The sequence below is a fragment of the Corvus hawaiiensis genome, chromosome 14 (assembly GCF_020740725.1).
Source record: "Corvus hawaiiensis isolate bCorHaw1 chromosome 14, bCorHaw1.pri.cur, whole genome shotgun sequence".
NCBI classification, from domain to species: domain Eukaryota; kingdom Metazoa; phylum Chordata; class Aves; order Passeriformes; family Corvidae; genus Corvus; species Corvus hawaiiensis.
In genome coordinates, this window is record NC_063226.1 from 5,675,043 (window position 1) to 5,695,990 (window position 20,948).

Consider the following 20,948-nt stretch of genomic DNA (forward strand, 5'->3'; position numbering starts at 1 on the left):
GACCGGGCGGCCTCCGGGGCGAGGATGCTGCGGCTTGCAGCGGGATGTGCCCGGGCTGTAGCGGGGATGTTGTACCGCGAATGGAGCCGGCTGTACCGGGATGCACCCGGCTGTGGTGCGGCTGGACCCCGCTGTACCGGGGCTGGTTGCAGCAGAATGGGTCTGGCTGTACCAGGGATGGTTGTACTGGGATGTACCAGCTGAAGCGTGGATGGGCCCGGCTGTAGCAGGGATAGGCCCAGCCGGGACTGGCTCCACCAGGTCCTGCATCACCTCATCCGCCCCTGCACAGGATGCTCCCCCCCAGGCACAACACGGAGCCTGCACCGGGCCACCGGGTGGGTTTATTGGTATCAGTGTCACAGAGTTGTGCACAGCACGGGCAGGTGACAGCCACGCTGGTGATACACTCGACTAGGGCCATCGCACCCGCCCTGTCCCTGTGCTGGTACCCATGGGAACAGGGAGCACCGTGGGGCTTTCCAGCGTGGTGGGCCCGGGATGAGCTGCAGCAGCTCTCACCACCACTACCAGGGCTTGGAGTGGGTGCCAGGAGCCTGGGGAGGAAGGGGGACCTATGGCGACTGTGAGGGGCTGAGGGGGCTGTGCCAAGTGTGGCACAGTGGGGACACTACAGGTGGCTGCAGCCCAGACTGGGGCGTGGGGGGCTGGCAGCTTAACTCTCCTCTTTCTCAGCTTCCTCCTTCTCATCTTCATCATCCTTCTCTCCCTTGAGCTTCTGGCGAGCAAATTCCTCAATGACAATGTCCTCCTCGCTGGAAGGGAGAGCAGAGCACAGTGAGCCCGCAGGAGGGGAAATCCCTGCTGAGCCCAAACCCTGCTCCTAATGGGGCAACGCAGTGGCCACTCCGCCCTGTCACCCCCCAGGGAACACTCAGGTCACTGTGAGGCACAGCCTGGCCCCAGCACACAAACCCAGGCCCCATCACTGTGAGCCTGCATGACCCGAGGAGCTGGGCCTGCAGCTTCTGGTGGTTTTTAAGACAATATTTTGCATTTCCAAGGGAAAAGAAGGAAAGGAAAACAAAGAGCTGAGTTACCTTCTGGAGAAAGGTGAGCAGCGAGTGACAGCAAGGGAGAGCATAAAGTGAAAAGTAGGGGAGAAAACAGAAAAAAGAAGTCAGCAAAAGAGATCCCAAAAGCTTGGAAATGTGAAATGATTTGGCAAAACCTACATGGAGCCATGGTGGGTACAGACCAAGAGATTTGCATGACAGAAGTTTAAATAGTCTCACTGAGCTGGGAAAAGGATGGTGTGAAAGGGATAGGTGTGAAAGCCTGGAGCTGCAGCCTGGTTTTCCAGGCCCCAAATCCCAGTGCTCGTGTCCTGTTGCAGGGTGTAACCAGACCCGAAACCTTTGGGGTTTTACAAGGCAGGGCCGTGGCTGTCAGGAATGGATTTGGCACTGCAGCTTCCCAGCTGTGGCTTCAGACGGAATAAGCTGATGTGGGAGGAGAAGAGGCCTCTGGTGCTGGGGAATGGGCAGGGGCAGAGGGATGTGACTTCCAGCAGCCCAGGGATCTCTGTGTGGGGACCAAGACCATGGGGATATTGGGTCCAGTGGTGGCATTTGTGGCTGGAAGACACTGCCAGCTGCTTTTGAGGGACAGGGCAAGGCCTGGGCTTGCAGCTGCTGTGGTGGCAGCAAGAGTTGTTGTCAAATAAGCCCTGGAAGTTTGCAGAACACATCCCAGTCCTAGGATTTGATCCCTCCTGCTGCCTCTGGGAGTGGCTGCTGTGACGCAGGCTCAGGGCTTTGAGATCTGGGTGGTTTAATCCAAGGATGTAACCTCAAGCTGGAATGTCACATCCATCTGTGATGGATCTGTGTTGTTTGTGTGTTAGAGGGAACGTCTCTTTACCTGGGCTTAGCTGTACTCCAGTGAAAAGCACAGGGAGAAAGGGATGGGGAGAGAAAAGTTGTGCAGGTTAATAGAGAAAGGACATTTCAACTAACAGCTCTCCTTAGTTCTTGTGTGTTTTCCTGGAAAGAGGAACACTGGGAAGGGTGCTATGGGGAAGACATCTCTCACCCTCCTCCAGGACACAGGGTGGGTGCAGCACAGCTGGGAAAACTGCTCCCACCCCGCTCCAGGACAGCTGGACAGCTGTGCCCATCCCCTGGGAAAACTGCTCCCACCCCGCTCCAGGACAGCTGGAGCTGTGCCCATCCCAGAGAGGGCAGAGCAGGGCCCTTGGCAGCTTCCCCCTGAACCAGAAGTGCCTCTTCCCCGCTGATTTTCAGCGGCATCCCACACGCAACTCACTGTCTTCAGGCTTCGGGTGCATGAGGATGACGGGCATCTCCACCCCAACATCACTGGAAGGAAAAGCAGCTCAGTCAAGGATCCTGCCCAGCACAGCCCCGTGCTCAGCCCCACAGGCAGCCCCCCTTACCTGGCAGTGAGATCCCCCAGAATGCTGTGGCAGCAGGAGAGAAGGGACAGAAATGAGCCAAGGCAGAGGAGGGGAGGTGTTAGACTGTGCTTTACAATGAGGTGGAAGATGGTTGATAATAGGGGTGGTGGGGTGGGGGTCAGAGAGCAGCCCAGTGCCCGCAGGGGAGCAGGGCAGGGATGAGGGGGCCCATGGTGTGAGTCCTCTCTCATTTCCCCAGGGTACAAAATCCCCCCCAGCACAGCCCAAGATGATGATCCCTGATTCCCATGCCCACAGAGCCTCACCCTCCTCGGGACACCACCAGGTTGACCTTCACTTTGTAGGACACCAGGATGCCCAGCACCTCCTTGTCCATGCCAGGTCTCAGGCTGTGAAAAAGGCAGAGGGGAACAGTGAGGGGGCAGTGCTGCCTGCAGACCCCATCCACTCCCCCCTGGCAGTTCCCAGGATTTATCTGTGTCCTGCCCTACATGGGATGTGCTGGGGATTAGCAGGAGAGGAAAACAGGAGAAGAGAGGAGAGGGCACTTGGGTGAAACCACAGAGCAGCTTCTGGAGGCCCCTTCCAAGACGAGGCCCAGCTCTGCAGAAGGATCCAGGAGCTTTGAACAACACTGGAGCTGGGAAGCTACATCTCTGCTATGGGATGGAGAGGTGGGTCTGTGACAGTGTCACAAAATGCCTACATTTTCCAGCTGGATGGGCTGGGCTCAGGGGCTCTTGGTGGGAGCACAGAGCATCCTGAACAGGGGGAAGTGAGGGGAAGGTGGTGGTGGGGGGCAGGGGGAGCCCACACAGCCCTTACATGGTGGTGGAGGCCAGGTTGGTGTCCTCGTGCTTGAGTTTGCCATCGAGAGCGAGGCCTCGCTTCTGGCGGTTGGACGAGAGCAGGGGGGTCAACGAGTACGTTTTGGTGAAGGTCGAATTGGCGGCCACAGTCTCACTGGAAGGGTGGGAGAGGAGAGCTCAGAGCCAGCCCCAGCCTCGGGGGGCTCAGCATCACGGCAGGCACCTGTGCAGGGCCAGCTCTGCCCTCCCACAGCTGCTGGGCCATTTCCTCCTTTCGTTCCCTCCTCTCTTTCCCCTCTACAACCACTTCTTTTTTCTCCCCGCCGCCTTTGCTCCCTCCCTCCTCATTCTCAGCGGGGCAGAGGCTTTGTCTGGCCTCAAAAATGCAAAGTGAGGAGATGAAGAAGCCTGGGAGCAGCTGCGCACCTTCCCCAGGGACCTTCCCAGCCACCACCAGCTTGTGCTGGGGGGACGTTGTCCACAGCCTTCCCTCTCCTCTGCTTCCTCTGCACCTGCTCTTCTAACCCAGAGATTTTTGCTGCTTGGTGTGGAACTGTGTCACATCCCCTCTCCCCATCACTCGCCCATCCTCCTCCTCCTTGTTTCTCTTCCTCCCTCTCAGAGATGCCACATCACCTCCAGCCCCTTGTCCCTTACTTTATCTCCTCGGTGCACACAGTCTTCATGTATTTATCCAGGGAATACAGGACCACGTCTGTGATCTGATCCACTGGGGACAGACAAGGGGGAGCCATGTTGGGGACGTGGCAGGGGCTCACAGTCCCCATCTCTGACAGTGATGGGTGCTGGGACATGCCCCTTCTTCCCCCTCTCACCTGCAATCTTAATTTTTTTCACAACCTTGTTGGTGGTGTTGTTGATGTTGACGGTCACGTTGATGGGTTCTCCGTGGTAGTAGATCTGCAATGGGAAGAGGCTCAGTGATGTGACCAGAAATCCTGGTCCCTGGCCTTGGGGGGACAGTGTCCCTACTGACCTCCCTGTCCAGGGAAGCTTCGAGGTGCAGAGGCTTGTCTGACATCATGAACTGCCGGGTGGTCTCGGCTCTCGGGGCCGGCCCCGTCTTCGTCGGGGCGAACTGGACCTTGCGGATGATGAGGCGCACAGAGTTCCTGTGGGGACAAAGGTGGCACCCCCAGTGTCCCCCACAGCGTCAGCAAGGCCTTCAAGGGGGCACAGGGACTCTTTGGGGACATCATGGGGTCTCCAGCCAAAGGGTGCGGGTTTCAGCTGGCTCCTAGGACATGACATGGGGACCACTGCCCCAGTTTCAGGCAGACTTCCCCATCCAAGCACAGTACAGGCTGACAGAAGGTCCTCGGCCCGACCCCTGTCTGGTCACCCCAAAAAGATCCTGTGGTTTGGTTTTAGGGCCATGGAGCAGGAAAGGGATCCCCTGAAAATACCTTTTGTGAATTTTCTCCTCCAGATTTTCAGCACAAAATCCTTTGACCTCGAAGTCCACGCCACAGGCCTGGGGGAACATGTATGGTCACTGAGCGGGAGTGGCTCAGAGCTGCCTGAGCTTTAGGTTCCTTTCCTTCCTTCCTTCCTTCCTTCCTTCACTGCATTCCCAGAGATCTTGGCGCTGACTCCAGCCATCCTCCCTTCCCACCCCTCACCCCATGGGCCATGAGAATCAATTCTCATTTTTAGCACCCCACAACTCAATCCCCTGCCAGGGAAGACAGTCCAGGGGACACAGGCTGGGGGCAGCAGTTCACCTTTCCCACATCATCTGGCCCGGGCTGGAGGGTGATGGAGCAGGGCAGGTTGGTGGCAATCTGGGCAGAGAGAGAAAAAAGGGAATAAAGGGCATGTCCAGAGCTGAACCCCAGTGACACCGCGGAGCCATGTGGCCGGGAGGGGCTGACCAGCCCCTACCTCAAAAGTGAAGGGGTAGGCGTTCTCCCCGAGCTTCTTCATCAGCTTCTCCTGCAGAGGAGTGAGGGTCTTGGGGGCCTGGTCCGGCACGGGCGGGTACAGCTGGGTGGTCAGCACGTAGATGTCCTTCCTGAAGGTCAGGCCGATCACATCGAGGTCATCGCGGCCGTAGCGGAAGGCGCAGGTCAGCGTCACATACACTGAGCCAGGGAGGAGGGGCAAGGGTGGGATGGAGGGAAGGCACAGGGGGTAAACAAAGAGGGAAGAAAAACTATTTCAAAAACTCTTCAGCAGAAATGAGACTTCCCAGGACCTCAGACACTAAATATGAACAGCATCCCTTGTGTCCTTTGTTGCCATGGGCCCAAGGGACAACGAGCTGTAGGTGACCTGGAGCAGCTTTAACCTGAGCACAGTCCCAGGTTGCTGCTGACCTTTGAACCGGTTCCATCCCCTTCCCTCACGCTGTATTTCTGTATCAATACCTTTCCTGTCCTTTAGGTACTCCGGGTCGATCAGGCAGACACCATCTGCAAACAAGCAAAAGGAGAAGGACCGGTGAGCTCAGCTGCCTGGGAAGATCTTTGCTAAAACACAGCTTTTTAAACCCAAATAATCCACATCGAAGGTGACTGAGAGGACCTGCTACCAAGGGGGATGGTGATGCCTCCTCCAGCATCTCCACCAGCAGTGTGGCTGGGTTGTTTTGCAAAGGGGCTTTGTCCCGTTCCCCACTACTCTTCCTAAGGATACTTGCAGGAAAACATGGCATTTGCTCCTGCTCCTCCTGCTCTACCAGCAGCCCCCAGCACTGGGACTGGTCTCCCCAGCCTCTCCTGCCTGTACTTCTCCCTCAGTGCTGGGCACAGCCCCACTCACCTACAGAGTCCACTGAATCCACATGATCCACAAAGTCTCTCTTCCCCAGGTAGAGGGAAAGCTGGAGGCAGCACATGGGGAAAGGGAGGGAGGAAACAAGATCGTGTTTGTCATTGAATTGGCCCAAATTTCAAAGCCCTGAGTTGTGTCGTGGGGTTTGTTACCAGGTTGGACCAGAATCACCTTTACGGGGTCCCATCAGAGTATTTTTTAATGTCTGTTTTGAGAAGCCAGTCCTGCAGTGACATTGTGGCAGGTCTGAGAATCAATCAGGTTTCAAAGGCAAGGCAGACCCAGCCTGGATCCTGTGGGTAGATCCAGCCTGGAGGGATCCCAGCACAGCCTAAACCTTGGGCTGGCCACACGAGGGGACAGGGCACACAGACTCACCTTGCTGTTGGGGCTGGTCTTCTTGAAAACCCTGTGGAGAAAACAGAGACGGATGTTTGGGAATGCCTTGGACAAGGCTGGATGGTGCACAGGGGGATGACGGACTGCCCTGCGAATGTGCTGCATCCCCAAGAGCTATGCCAGGGTGTTCTGTCCCTGGGGAATTCCATGTCCTGCAAATTCAGAGCCAAACCCACCTTGTGTAGCTACCCCAGGATGTGCTCCTGAGCTCAGGGTGACCATGCAGGAGTGGGTGGATTTTGTGTCTTAAGGACAAGTGAGAAAGACCAACACAACAGAGAAGGGGCTTTGTTGGCTCCATGACAGCTCCATGGGAGCTCACATTCCAGCCCCTGGGAACAGCAGCTGGGGGGAGCTTGGGTCTCACTTCCTCCCTCTGCTCCTGCCCTGCAGTGCCCTGCTCCATCCCAATTCCAGATAAATAAATCAATAAAGATACTTACTTTGCTCCGTCTGCCATTTTAAGTCAGCACAGGAATCTCCAGGTGGAAATCTGTGGGGAGAAACAGGGAAAGTGCTGGATGAGGTCCTGGGGAAGAGGCAGCCCCAGCCATGGCCACCATCCAACATCCTGCATGTCCCAACAAACTGCAGAGCCCTCGGGCTACGGTGCTGCCACCTTTGCACAGCTCGGGAGCTCCAGGTTTGGCTTTGGAGTGGCACACAGGAGCTGAGCCAGCTCCTTGTTCCAAGCCAAAAAGGTGATGGAGTGTGAGAGAAAAAGGGAGAGTGTTGCTCCAGAAAAGAGGGAGCACAGCGGTGATTCCCAATGGAGCAGGTTCAAAACTAGGAAAGGCAAGGAAATGAAAAAAAGGCCTTACAGAGTCTCAGTTATAAGAACTTTTCTGGTATGCTGGAAATTGTCAGTCATGGCTCAGTGGTAGGAATGGGCTTGTTTTGTCCTGTCATCCAGAGGAAAGTGAGGAAAATACAGGGAGAAAGGTCAAGGGAAGCTCAGCTGCCCCATGGAAAGAGGAGTCTTGGGGCACACAGTCCCTCCATCCCCATCCCTTTATGCTGGGAGTGGGGCTGGAGCTGCCCAGCCCTGCCCAAGCTCTACTGGCTCAAGCCTGTGTCCAGACGGAACCTGAAAAGATCCCACTGATCACCAGCTGATTCTCGGGATATTGGACGGGATGAGCTCAGCCTCTTAGGGATAGACAGCTCTGACACGAGCACAGCTTAAGCCCAGGCAGGATTTTAAGCCCCAGGGGCACGTGGACAGATTTTCCTCTGTACACAGCCACAGGAAAGCTGGTGAGAGAGAAGAAATGGCCATGGGGGTGAGCGGATGAGTCTCTTCCCCACGGGAAGACAAGGGAGTAGTCCCAAGCTCAGGATCTTTGAGGCCCTTGGGTGCTGTAGGATGTGAAGTTTGGGAATCCTCGCAGGGTGAGATGGTGCAAAGGGAGTGGGAGCAGAGCTTGGCCCCTTCCAGACTCTGGGAACTGGGGATGAGGCAATGAAAGGTGGAGGGGAGAAGAGCTCCTGCTCTGCATCTCCCAAGCCCCAAAGAGGGGACTCGGACCCTCCCTGGCTGGGCTCAGCTGTCCCATACCACTATCCAACCCTTGTGCCATGTCCTTTGGCAACACTGGAATCCTTTTTGTCCACGTTTTTCAACCATAAACCACCCTCCTTCCAACCACAATCCAGCAGCAGTGTCCCTGCCCTGAGTGTTTTCCAAACCCTCAGAACCCCGAAGCATTGGCAGGGCCCAGGCAGCACTCACCTGGCAGGTGGATGGACAGACAGATGTTCTCCTCTTCCTCTCCCAGCACGTCCCAGTACCACCCAGTCACTACGGGCTGCTCCCAGTCCTGCAGCTTCTTATATCCCCCCGGGCCGTCCCTCCCCTGGCATCTGATCTCGCCCACTCAGCCCTGGCCAGGAGTGCAGGGCGGGTGTGTCTGTGTGTGAGGGCTCCGTGGGAGAGGGACTTGCGGGAAGAATCCTATTAGTTGATTAACTGGGCAGACGCTTCATGAGTAAGAGTGGGCTATAAATACATCTCTTGTTGGAGCCCTGGGAAAGCAGCTTAGGGGGATTGGCAAAGCGGGCTTAGGAGCAAGGTGATGGTAATTGAGGTGGAAGCTCTGCTCCTGGTGAGAAGGGGTGTGGATTCCCACAGGGGCTCTCTGCAGCTGCTCCCGTGGCAAGGGGAGATGGGCCGGGCCTGGGCATGGGGTTGGATGGAAATGGCAGAGAAGGAGGGACCGGCCTGGAGCTCTCCTTCCCTCACACACCTTCCTGGCTGGATAACAGATGGATGGAGGCACAAGCAGCTTCCTGCATGGCCAACATGCCCATGTGGTCAGTCACCTAGAGGTGACCTGCTGTGGCCCAGGGCACACAAGACACCCTCCCCACAAGACACTGTTGTACAAGATGATGGGGTGAAGGCAGGATTCACCCTCCCTGAACCATAAGGGAAGGACCAGCCACCCCTGGGGGTGGGACACAGAGCTGCCACTGTCCCCAGCACAGCCTGCCCAGCCCAGCATCATTTCGTAACTCCCAGGCTGGCCTGGCCTGACCTGATTAGCGCATCATTAACTCCAGGTTTGCTGCTGCAGAGAGAAGACTGTGGAAAGCTCAGAGTGGCTCTACCTTATGGCTGCCAGGCAAGAAGAATTCCCACTGCAACCCCATCCCAGCCACAGCCATTGTGTGGGATACCCCTCCCATGGGAACGGTCGTGGGACTGGCTCTAGGGATGGGGCACAAGGACAGCCCAGGGCAGCTACAAACTGCTCCAGCAAGGCCCCACTCATCCTCCTCACCCCCACCATCCCTCAAGCCCTTCCTTTGGGGCTGCGCTTGGTTCTGGCTCAGCCCCCAGAGCGGAGCACCAGGATCAGGATATCCCTGCTAGGACCTGTGCCTGCTCCCAGGACCCTGCATCAGCTCAACAACCTCCATCACCTGGGTACCAACTGCCCCCAAACACAGCTCACCTGTTCCCCCATGGCCACTGGGAGCCACTGGGAGACACCCTGGCATGTCAGCCCCAGCAGCCCCACTGCCAGGGCTTTAGCTGCCAGCACACGTTCCCCGGGGCCGGGACCTGTGATCTCTTTAATTGCACACAGGAGAGCTGCTTAGGTTCCAGATTAACGGGCACTATTTCTGCCGCAGTCAGGGGGACACGTGAACTGTGACCTTCACACTGGCGGGTGAAAGAGGAAGAGGAGGAGGCAGCCCCACCTGGACACCCTCAGCCTGGCCAGGGCCCCCAGCACTGTGCCCGGGGCATCTAATCCTGGGTTTTGTTTGTGGCTCTTCCTTACGCTCTCAATGAGGGCCCTGTGATGGGGGCCGCTCCCCAGCTCTGCAGGGTCTGCACAGTGAGGTGAGGATGGAGAGCAGGGCTTGTTACAGGCCCCTTCAGCTCAGCCTAATCCAAACTGGGTGGATTCAGCCCTACCCAAGATGAGGACCAGATAATTCCCCTCCCCAAAACAGTGGGGAGATGGTCAGAGCCCACATCCCTTCCCACGTTCGTGCTGTGCTCCAAACCAAGCACTGCGGAAGGAAGAGGGGTGCAAAATAATAGGGAAATGAAAGAGGCCTTCTTCCTTTTTCCTGTGTAAATGAATGGCCAGAGGTTCCTCTCATCTCCTTATCCCACCACCCCTCCAGGTGCACGTACTGTGAAGCACAGCTCAAGGAGCCACTTCCAGAGGGGCAGGACACCAGTGGATGTGGGGCTGGTGTAGGGTGGGGGGGGGGCCTGGCTTCATCCTTCTGTCCCAAGGGACAGTGCCCTGGAGCGTCCTGCCTTCCCAGGGAAGGGCCATGGGGCTTCCTGCATCCACAGGCTCTGGAGGGAGCCTTGGTGCAGCCAGAGCCCCTCAGCAGTCTGGCCCCAGTGAACCCACGTTGTCCTCCCAACCTCACCTGTGCCCAGGTGCTGGCACAGCTCCCAGGTGCCTCTGGCACGGTCCCAGCTCCGCCTCTGGCACTTCACACCGCAGCCACCTTACATAAACACTCACAGCAGGCTCTGCTGATTTCCCAAAGCCCCTCAGAGATCCAGGGCTTCCTCCCCTGATCCGGATTAAGCGGCGTGGATGGCATTAATCGGGAGACAGGCTACTCCGCACCTGCCAGGAATTACTGCCGTGCTGTTAAGCAACGGGAGCGAGCAGCACTGGTGGGACTGGGGCTCCAGCAGGATGGGGGTCTCCAGCCCCACACAAAGCTGCCACCTCTGTGTATCCCCTCGGCAGGTGCTGGGCAGAGTTGCACCTGCTGCTGTGTGACCAGAACCACCAGCCCAAAACCAAGCAGGTGGCCCAACTTCTCACAGGCCTGGCCACAGGTTCCTCTCGAGGCTGGGAACGCAGGAGGAAGCCTCACAGGGGGTTTTGGCACATCTGTGCTGGTGGGCTGGGGCGGGGGGGGGGGCACCGTCCCTTTGCATTGGCCCAGGGCTGCAGGGATGTGCAGGGGTGCCAAGGGTGGTGGACAGCCAGGAGCGTGGCTTGGCTCCATCCTCATCCTCCTCCAGCAGGACTCTGATTCTCCAGAATCTCTATCCCCCTGGAGCTGCCAGGCACTTGGACAGAAGACGGTGGCTGCTGCTCATCTGTAATTAATTGCTGCTAATCACCCTGGCAGCTCGAGCCACCGCACGCGTGTGGCCCCGCTCCCGCCCGGCCACGAGGAGTAAAAGCTCTGCGGCTGCACCCAGGAGCTGCGGTGCTGTCCGAACCCTGTCCTGCTGGGAAAAGTCTCCCTGCTTCCCGACCCCTACCCGGAAGCCCCTGACCCCCAATTCCCTCCCACCTGCAGGCAGGGCACACACAGGTGGGGTGACATGAGTGCCACTGTGGGTGCCCGGTGCCCGCAGCAGCTCTGTCTCTCTCTGCCAAGGGCAGAGCTCGGCCCCAACGCAGGCAGCAGGTCCCCAGGAGTGGGCCGCCCAACCCATGCCCACCGCCCCAAACACATTTCAGGGGCTTTCTGCCATCCTGCACCACTGGCAGTCCCTTGTCCCAGGGTTCTGCTCATCCCTCAGTCCCGAGGAGGGAGAGCAGCGGGAGCCGGTGGAGGCGGAGCGCGCTCCGGGAGCGGCCCCGCTGTCCCCGCCGTGCCGAGCCCGCGGGGCCGCTGCCTTGCTCCGGTAGCGGGGCTGGAGGAGGAGCGAGGAGGCCGCTCCCGGGGCTGGGGAGAGCTGGGCGCACGGAAGGAGGAAGAGCGCGGCCGCCGCGGTGCCGAGCGAGCAGCGCCGAGCGGGGGAGCCCGGCCCGCGGGACGGGGACCGAGGGCATCGCGGTGGGCACTGCGTGACCCCGAGCTGCCGCCCCGATGGGCAGCGTGGCGGGCAGGGGGCCGGTGTGACCCACCGGGGGAAGCCCAGCAGCATCAGCGCTCCGCTCCCGCTCGGCTGAACCCCAAAAGCTCAGCTCGCTGCCCACAGCACCCCACAAGGGCCACGGGAGCCCTGCACGGCGTCTGTGAGGGACGGTGAGTGTGTCGGGTGAGGTCGGACCCCCGGGTGCCACCAGCGTGGCCTGTCCTCGCCGTGCACCACGGCAGGATGGTAGCCCAGGGCCACCTTTCCTGTAACCCCCCCCAGGAAGGATCTGCTCGCTGATCTGCCCCCGTGTTCCCTGCAGGCTGGAGCCTCCGTGATGAGGATCATCCAGACCTCCAGCCTCCCCCAGCTGCCCCCCTGGTGCTCCTGCCACGCTGCCTGCCCGCAGGGTTCCCCGTCCCTATGAGCATCACCTCGGTGGCTCCCTGTCACCCGCCGAGACCTGCAGCCAGCACCGCTCTCGGGTACAGGGGGCCCGGTGTCCCCACGCCACCCCCTCCTTTACCCGCCCCAGCAGCCCCCGTGACTGCCAGCAGCCCCTGCTGAGCTGGATGTGGGCCTGGGGCGGGGACACGGCGCAGCAGGATGGCGGCAGCAGGATGGTACCACCGCGACATCAGCCAGGTGGTGGCCGAGGGGCTGCTGGCCAAGGCCGGGCGGGACGGCTCCTTCCTGGTGCGGGACAGCGAGTCGGTGAAGGGGGCATACGCCCTGTGCCTCCTGTGAGTCCCTGCCCTGCTTCTGCGTGTGGCTTCTGTCTCTTGTCCCTTGCCTGCCTTCGTCTGTGCCTCTCCCTGCGCCAGGCACTGCCACAACCTCATGGAAGGACCATCTGCAGGGATGCCAGTGGGGTGAGCAGGGTGGCAGCTCCCTGGCGCCGGGGTTTTGAGTGATCCCCAGCTCAGGCCAGTAGAGAACCCTGTGTCCTTGGGAGCAGAATGAAGGTTGGGCCCGCAGCCCTGCCAAGCACCGTGGCTGCTGAATGGATCACCCCAAATTCAGGGCACATTGAGCTGTTTGGAGCTGCCTGCTGGCCTGTGAGCATCTCCCATGCTGGGGCTTTGGGGCTACAATCCCCAGTATGGGGGCCTCTTGCCATGCCTACACCTGGAACCAGGTGTGCAGCCCCTGAGAACACTGCTGCCTGCACCCTTCCTGCTGCCTGCACCCTTCCTGCTGCCTGCACCCTTCCTGCTGCCTGCACCCCTCATGCTCTGCCCCCTTCCTGCCTGCTTGTCACACATCTGTGTGGGCAGGTTTGGCAGGATGCACCTCCTTTCCTTCACTGGCCTGGCCCTTTTTGTGGGACAAATTGTAAATACATGGTGCCAAAGGGCACCAGGCATGCGGGGCACTAGCCAGAGTCCAGGTTGGTGGCACAGGGTGGTGGCACAGGCAGGGATGTGCAGTGGTCCCACAGGCAGCATGGCAAGGGCTCTGTCTGGCCAAAAGCCACGGAGCCATGGCACTGTGGGTACCCCAGTGAATGCTGCTGGAGTCACGGCTGTCCCACGCTGTTTGGAAACAGAGGGACACTGCACATCCTCCCACAGACCCCGAGCTGAGGGTGATGATTTATTTCTGGAAATGCTTGCTCAGTTCCTCTCTCTGCAGAGGGGATGGGGTGTTTGCCTCAGGGCCGGGCCCCCAGCACTGCCACGGTGCCGTGGGCAGCGGGCAGGGGCCCCTCACCTGCTCTTTCCAGGTTCCAGAGGCACGTCTACACCTACCGCATCCTCCCCGATGACGAGGGGCTGCTCTCCGTGCAGGTGGGTGCAGGGGGGGTGCACCCCCGGCCCCGGGCGGTGCCTCGGAGCTGGGCGTGGGCAGGATGCAGCTGTGGAGGGCCCGGGGTGCTCGTCCCCGGTGCGGTGCCAGCAGCCTGTGGTTTGTTTTCTGCACGAGCTGCAGGATGCGGGCGCTTCGCAGCCACTCCTTCAGCTCGGGGCCGTCGGAGGCTGCCTCCCGACAGCACAAAGCATCCTGACACTGTCCCTTCCTGCCACTGACCTCATCACTGCCTGTCCCCAAGGGGTCTGTCCTGGCCTCGCTTCCCCTCCTCGAAGTCCCCTCAGGGTTTCTCCTGGTCCCCAGCCCTCTGCAGCTGCCCTTTCTGTCCCCTAAAAGAGCATCCTGGGTGTCCACAGGGAGAATGCCTGTCTGCTGAAGGAGGCTGATGCCCCCATGCTCCTCACCCCACGGGTCCGGTGTCCAGCTGGCACTTTCAGCTCACCACGGGCACATTTTGGGGGACAGACCCCCTGCACACAGCAGGCTGGGGCTGCCCTGGCAGAGGAGGGGATGTGACGGTGCTTCCCCTGCTCTGCCTTCCCAGACCATCCAGGGCATCCAAGCCAAGTGTTTCCGCACCCTCCCCGACCTGATCGGTACCTACCAGCACCCCAACAACGGGCTGGTAACCCCGCTGCTGCACCCCGTGCACCGGGCGAGGCCGGACGAGGACTCGGGTGAGCCGGGGAGGGCCCGGGGGCTGTGCCAGGCTGGGAGAGGGGAGGATGCCGCTGAGCTGGTGACTCTGCCCACAGACGGGGAGGATGCCCGAGGCTGGGGGCACACGGTGCCGTGTCCCGGCGCTCCCCCCTCCAGCCGGACCCACATCCCGCAGCAGCTGCACCAGAGGCTGCAGGAGCAGGTCCACAGCAGGTAACGCACCCCTGCCCGCTCTGGGCGGTGGGATGGGCATGTCCAGGGGCGATCTTTATGTCCACCTCTCTGCCAGCCCCGCCAGTGACTTCATGGGCTTCATGGCCGAGTACCTGACCCACCACGTGCAGCTGGACCTGGAGGCTCTGTGCCACGGGCACCCGCAGCTGCGGCACCTCAGCACCGCACTCGCCACTGCCTGCCGGGCACTGCACAGGTCAGTGGTCTGGGGACAGTGGGGTTGGAGCGGGGACACTCCCCGGGGCCACCCACCTTGTCCCCGTCCCCTTTCGGTGGCTGAGTGTCGCGTCAAGGCACGGAAACGCCCACACCGCCTCTCGCCCGCTCTCTCCTCCTCTGCAGTGAGATCGACTTCACGCTGGCAGGTCTGGAGACCCTGGCCAGGGTGTTCGACCCCCCTGTGTCCCCTCGCAGCCCGGCCAGGGAGCAGGTGAGTGCCCCTACAGACCCCAGGGACCTCCACATCTTGTGGTGCAGCCCAGACCCACAGCGAGGAATCCACAGGTCCAGCGCCGCTGTGCTGCTCCAAAAATATCCATCCTCCCCCGCAGGGTTTCCTGAGCAGCGATCCAGACTTGGAACTGCTCCTCAACAAGATATCCACTGTCAACCAACTCCTCTCTTCGCTGGAGAAGAAGGTGCCTGACCCAAGTCGGAGGCACAGCTACCCCTCCCCTAAATTAACCCCTCTGTCAAACCGAGCTCTGGCAGCAGCACAGCCCAGGGCTCCCCGCTGGCCCAGTGCCCCCAGCACAGTGCCCGTCTCTCCGGCAGGTGCTGAAGTCGCTGCAGGAGACAGTGACAAGGCACAACCTGGCACTGCCCAGCGTGGCTGTGGCCCCCCCGCCAGCTGCCAGGCCCCTGGCCGTGCAGAACTTCGAGGTGAGGCTGGCAGCACGGTGGGACCCCAAAGTCACTGCTGGGCAGGGCAGGTGTGGGCACAACTCCGGAGCCGTGCCCCTGTGTGCAGGTGAAGGTGGGGAAGTCCCAGCGTGCGGCCCTGACGGTGGACGTGGAGTTGGGGACAGTGACTGTCACCAAGCGGGGCAGCGGCTCCCCGGAGGAGGTGATCCCACAGGATAAAAGTAAGGGGCTGCTGCATCCCTCCTGGCTGCCAGCGGGATTTCTGGGGCTGTAGGGTTCCCTGCACAGGCCTGATGCCACAGGGATGGGCCACATGCCCCCTCACACCCCAAACCCCCATCTCACACTGCCCCGTGGTGGGAGGTGAGGGCCACCATCGCCCCCCTGACCCCCTGACCCCCTTCAGTCCTGCAGCTGATCAAGTACCAGAGTGTGCAGAGCAAGGTGAGGCTGATGTGTGCCCGTGACAACCAGAAGAGCGTGAGCAGGGATTTCATCTTCTCCAGCGCGCGGGTGAGCGGCACTGGCCATGCCCACGGCGTGTCCTGGGGGAATATGAGGCCCTTGGGAATATGGGACACAGCAAATCAGTGGTCTCAGGGCTGAGACCACCCCTGCAAGCCGGTTCCTATGCCTGGGGGTGATGTCCACCTGATCCTGGGGTGCTGTGCCTCCCGTCTCCCTAAGACACCCTCACCACCCCACAGAAGCGAGAGGCCTTTTGCCAGCTGCTGCAGCTGATGAAGATCCAGCATTCCAACCTGGATGAGCCTGAGCTCATCTCAGTGTATGTCGGGACATGGAACATGGGTAAGGAGCCAGGAGAAGGTGGCCTTGTCCTGGGAGGCTGCTGTGGCTCCTTGTGAGCCTGGGTGAGTTTTGGGAGGTGTCCCAGGAAACCTCAGGTCTGAGCTGGTCAGTGGGAGGAGGAGGCTGGGGAAGATGCCATCCTGGCTGCTTTGGGCTTTGTCTGTCCTGTTGTGATCCGCTCACTTGGAGGGTGCTGGGGGTACAGAGGAGCTGGGCTATCAGGAGAGTTTTGGGCTGTAAATCCCAGCAGCAGTCTGGGATGCACACGGCTGATCCATGGGGCTGGCATGATGCTTCCCACCCCTGGCAGCTCCTGGAGACAGGCAGGGCCTGTGCCGGAGAGGAGCTCGGGAGCTTGGCACGTCCCCTCTGTGTGACCCGTGTCCCTGCCCGCAGGCAGCACACCCCCACCCCGCTCCCTGGCCTCCTGGCTGACCTCAAGAGGTTTGGGGCGCACGCAGGACGAGACCACGGCCTGCATCCCCCATGACATCTATGTCATCGGCACCCAGGAGAACTCCCTGGGCGACCGCGAGTGGGTCGAGTTCCTCTGCGCCTCCCTCAAGACCCTCATGGCCATCGACTACCGAGTGGTAACGGCGGGCACAGCCTGGGCCCCGGCAGGCCCGGGGGGCTGGGCACCAGCAGCCACTGCCCCATGGCTCCTACCCCAGCCCTCAGGTCCTCCCCCACCCCAAATCACCCCAATCTGTGCCCCACGGACTCCATGAGTGCCATCCCCAGGAGTCAGGGATGGGTTGCTGACCTACCTGCATGTCCAGCCCCATCCCCCGTGGCCGTGGGGCAGGATGGGGGCCCGGCAGGCTCACCCCCTGCCCCACCACAGGTGGCCCTGCAGTGCCTGTGGAGCATCAAGATCGTGGTGCTGGTGAAGCCGGAGCACCTGCGGCGCATCAGCCACGTCCACACCTCCAGCGTGAAAACCGGGATCGCCAACACACTGGGTAGGAATGGGATGGGGCAGGGAGAGGACCCCGAGGGAGGGGACAGCCTGAGGGCCAGGACAGGACCTCTGGGCCCCCCCAGAGCTCAGTGGTGGCGCATGCCTGTAGGGAACAAGGGAGCTGTGGGCGTCTCCTTCCTTTTCAACGGGACCTCCTTCGGCTTCGTCAACTGCCACCTGGCCTCTGGCAGCGAGAAGACCCACAGGTGATGCAGGGACGGGGAGGATGGGGCTGCCCCGGGGCAGGTGGGTGTCTCAGGGTGCTGGAGGTGCCTTGAGGAGCTGTGGGGCTGTCCCTGTCCCCAGCTGGCAGGGGCAGAATGAGGGTGAGGTGTCCCCGGGGTGGCTCACACCGTGCTGCCGTCCCTCCTGCAGGCGTAACCAGAACTACAGTGACATCTTGCACTCCCTGGCCCTGGGGGACAAACGTCTGGGGGGCTTCGACCTCACCCTGCGTTTCACCCACCTCTTCTGGTTCGGGGACCTCAACTACCGCCTGGACATGGACGTGCAGGTGGGACCCCAGAGGCGCCAGGGCGGGGCCAGCGGGGGGAGAGGAGCCCCGGGGGTCACCACCCCTTCCCCTGGCACAGGACATCCTCACCCACATAGTCAAGAAGGATTTCCAAGCCCTCCTGGCTGTCGACCAGCTTAACCTGGAGCGGGAGAAGAACAAGGTGTTCCTGCGGTTCAGTGAGTGTGGGGACAAGGGCACTGCTCCTCCCACTGGGACAACTGGGGTACCAGGTCCCCACAGCCCTCCCCAGCTCTCGGGGGTTGCCTCTCCTGGCACAGCCCTGCACGAGGTGCCCAGAGCCTGGGAGACTTTGGTGTGCACCAGGCCAGGGGTGCCAGCCATCGGTGTGAGCCTCCTGTGGGGACCATGATACCCCGTGGGGACAGGCAGGGACCATGGTCCCCGTGCCACCTGCGTGTCATGATTACAGGTGAGGGTGACATCTCCTTCCCTCCCACGTACCGGTACGAGCGGGGCACCCGGGACACCTATGTGTGGCAGAAGTCCAAGCCCACAGGGGTGAGTTCCAAAGGCTTCCCACCAAGCAGGACATCTCTGGGGACAGGGACAGCAGGGTGCTGAGGGGGCTGTCTGGTGATGCTCAGTCCCCACATCTCCATCAGCCTGTTCCCTCCAAAAACAAGGTCTGGACAGGAGGGAACTCACTTTTTGGGGTGCTGGGATGCTGGGCTGGGGGAGCCAGACCCGAGAGGCCACTGAACCAGCTGCTTTCCCCATTTCCAGGTGCGGATCAATGTCCCCTCGTGGTGTGACCGTATCCTGTGGAAGTCACACCCGGAGACCCACGTGGTCTGCAACTCCTACGGTGAGTGAGACCCCGGGGACAGAGCAGCCAGGGATAGTTAGTGCTACCCAGGGCCCCGGGGCTTGGGGACTGTCTCCCAGCTGCCCCTCCCACCATCCAGGCTGCACCGATGACATCGTGACCAGTGACCACTCACCTGTCTTTGCCACCTTTGAGGTGGGAGTGACGTCGCAGTTTGTGCCCAAGGAGGGTAAGGGCTGGGGTCTATCACCCCCTGGGCCAAGTTTGGGGTGAGCCCCGGCACGCTCTGACCTGCCAGGACCTGCCTGCAGCTCCCGGCTCCAGCCCTGAGGCGCTGGCCTGCATCGAGTGGGAGAGCATCGAGGTGATCCTGAAAACCACGAGCCGCAGCAAGTGCTACATCGAGTTCCACTCCTACTGCCTGGAGGGTGAGGGGGTGCCTGAGGTGCAGGGGGTGGCTGGGAGGGTGAGCTGGCCTGGCTGGAGCTGTGTCTTCCTCTGTCCCCCACAGAGATGCAGCGGAGTGGGGAGAACACCTTCCAGAACTGTGACATCCCCGGATTCCTCAAGCTGGGCTGGTCCTCCAAGCATCTGCCTGTGGTACGCAGCCCTAGAGCATCCTTATCCCTCCTCTTCCCCATCCCTCTCACTGGCTCTGTACCCTGAGCCCCAAGGGGGGCTGGAGCTGTCACCACACCCCAGGGCAGAGCCACCCTGTGCCCCCTACCCTGCAGCAGTCTCCCCAGAGCACCCCCTCTCTGTGCACAGCTGAACCCCATCCTGCCCGACCTGGAGTACCTGGGGGACCAGCACCTGCTCCTCAGCATCAAGGGCGTGGAGAGCTGCGAGTCCTACGGTACGTGGGGATGGTGACACTGGGGCCACCATGGTGGCACGGTGGTGCCAAGCACAGCCCCCCAGGTTACAGCCGGCTGAGTGTGAAGTTGGCAGCTGGAGCTTGGCAGGAGGGACCGTGGCACCCACCCTGCACACGGGGGTCTCCCGTGCCCCCCGAGCCCCGGGCGCTGACGCTGTGCCCGCAGGCGAGTGCTGCCTCGCCGTGAGGTCAGCGATCGGCACCACGGCCCAGCAGTTCGAGACCTTCCTGTTCCACCGGGGCGAGGAGACGGGCTCCGTGCGCGGCTGGATGCGAGTCCGGGTCCCCCGGGGCCGCTGCGGCACCCGCGAGAGGCTCTACGGTAACGGCGGCCGCACGCAGCCCCCTCCCGGTGCCCTGGGCTCGGGGACACCCTGGGCCACGTTGTCCTCTGGCCCCCGGCCGTGGGGTGAGGCCAGACCGCCCTGTCTTTGCAGAGTGGATCAGCTTTGAGGAGGAGGATGCTGAGCCGGCGGCAGAGGCCCCGGTGTGCCCCAAGCCACGCCCGCAGCGCCTCAGGTACCCCAGGTGGGCTCAGCCCTGCCGGAGCCCCAGAGGGGGGATGCTGAGCCCTTTTCCTCCCCGTGCTTCGCAGGAGCCGCCCCCGCAGCCTCCCGGAGCCAGCCACCGGCTACACCAACCCCGCCTACTTCATCTTCGAGGGGGTCCCCAACGCGTGGCTCCCGGCCCCCGGAGCAGCCCCCAAGAAGCAGGCGGAGGGCTCGGCCGGGGGCCAGCAGAGCCGGAGCCCCACTGGACCGCGGGTCCCGTTGCCCTCAGAGGAGGAACCGTGGGGTGGCCGGCCCCGCTGTGGGCCACCGAGCCCATCCCGTGGGCCCCCACTCAGCCCCCCCAGAGTGGGCCACCACAAGAGACCCAAGTCGGCCGTCCTGACGAGGGACACGGCGGGGCTGGGCGACTGCTCGCTGTATGTGGCCACTCACCTGAGCCAGCTGGACCAGGTGTCACCGCACTGCAGGGGGGACAGACACGAGGTCCCACTGCGCCAGACCCACCCCGCCCTGGAGCCGCCGCCGCGGCCCTGCCGGGAAGCGCCGAAGCCCCTGGGGAAGCGGGGAGGGCTGGATGCTTTGGAGCTGGAGGCTCCTCCTCCCGCCGACCTGCAGCCTGCCAGGATGCAGTGACAGCTGTGCCAGCCCTGAGCACCCTCGTGCCCTCGGCAGCTGCTCCCTCCTGCTCAGCCCTGCTCAGACGGTGTTCCCGGAGGACTTTCCCTTCAGCACAATTCCCGAGGCTGCTGCGCTGGTTCCTTACAGGATTCCCTTTGCTATCACTGTCCAGAATAAAGCGTCAGGGACTTGGGTGCGTGTTTGCACACCTGGTTCTGCGCAAGGGCAAGGAGGGAAAGTGCCGAGGCAGGTGAGGGAACACCGGCTCCCGGTGTCCTGGATGGTCCAAGGAATTGCTCCCCACCTCCTCCTGTTCCATGGGAACCCTGCACACCGACGCCTCGAGGTTGTCCTTGCCCGTCGCAAAGCTCTCGGTTGTCACCGCCCTTGTCCCCTCCGCTCTGCTCTGCCCGGCACAGGGAGCGGGGTGCTCCCCAAAAACATGGGGACACCCCGACCCGGCAGTGTCCCGGCTGTGCGACACCCGAGGTGGCCCCGACTCTGGGAACACGATGCTCGGGCTGGCCTCAAGGTGGCAGTGGCCACCTTGTCCTCAGGATTGCCCCGCAGGGCTGGGGGCCAGCGG

General features: G+C 61.6%; 2 protein-coding genes across 4 annotated transcripts; one reads left to right on the forward strand and one right to left on the reverse strand.

Moving 5' to 3' along the window:
* Positions 1–324: 324 nt before the first annotated feature.
* ARR3 (arrestin 3) lies at positions 325–8,309 on the reverse strand. 2 transcript variants are annotated; one of them, XM_048318412.1, is made up of 18 exons: positions 8,138–8,304; positions 6,849–6,898; positions 6,385–6,415; positions 5,995–6,055; positions 5,601–5,645; positions 5,116–5,315; positions 4,956–5,015; positions 4,638–4,705; positions 4,208–4,343; positions 4,047–4,131; positions 3,868–3,940; positions 3,227–3,364; positions 2,707–2,790; positions 2,420–2,443; positions 2,290–2,342; positions 1,885–1,894; positions 1,062–1,064; positions 325–776 (listed from the first exon to the last, which is right to left on the reverse strand). In XM_048318412.1, exons 2-18 carry the CDS (start codon positions 6,863–6,865, stop codon positions 677–679), a joined length of 1,188 nt encoding a protein of 395 aa, XP_048174369.1. In that variant the 5' UTR covers positions 6,866–6,898; positions 8,138–8,304; the 3' UTR covers positions 325–676. The 2 variants fall into 2 exon arrangements, with proteins under 2 accessions (XP_048174369.1, XP_048174370.1); XM_048318413.1 differs by lacking the exon at positions 1,062–1,064 and having other exon boundaries at positions 8,138–8,309.
* Positions 8,310–11,539: 3,230 nt separating this feature from the next.
* LOC125332998 (phosphatidylinositol 3,4,5-trisphosphate 5-phosphatase 2-like) lies at positions 11,540–20,555 on the forward strand. Of its 2 annotated transcripts, XM_048318409.1 has the most exons (26): positions 11,540–11,877; positions 12,030–12,450; positions 13,434–13,497; positions 14,064–14,196; positions 14,275–14,392; positions 14,469–14,609; positions 14,756–14,843; positions 14,965–15,051; positions 15,188–15,295; positions 15,384–15,498; positions 15,684–15,790; positions 15,985–16,087; positions 16,484–16,680; positions 16,935–17,052; positions 17,161–17,257; positions 17,427–17,565; positions 17,645–17,744; positions 17,999–18,087; positions 18,313–18,394; positions 18,495–18,584; positions 18,667–18,783; positions 18,867–18,955; positions 19,124–19,211; positions 19,399–19,554; positions 19,670–19,751; positions 19,828–20,555. In XM_048318409.1, the coding sequence occupies exons 2-26, from the start codon at positions 12,314–12,316 to the stop codon at positions 20,375–20,377; spliced, it is 3,195 nt and encodes a 1,064-aa protein (XP_048174366.1). In that variant the 5' UTR covers positions 11,540–11,877; positions 12,030–12,313; the 3' UTR covers positions 20,378–20,555. The 2 variants fall into 2 exon arrangements, with proteins under 2 accessions (XP_048174366.1, XP_048174367.1); XM_048318410.1 differs by lacking the exon at positions 13,434–13,497.
* The last annotated feature ends 393 nt before the right edge of the window (positions 20,556–20,948 follow it).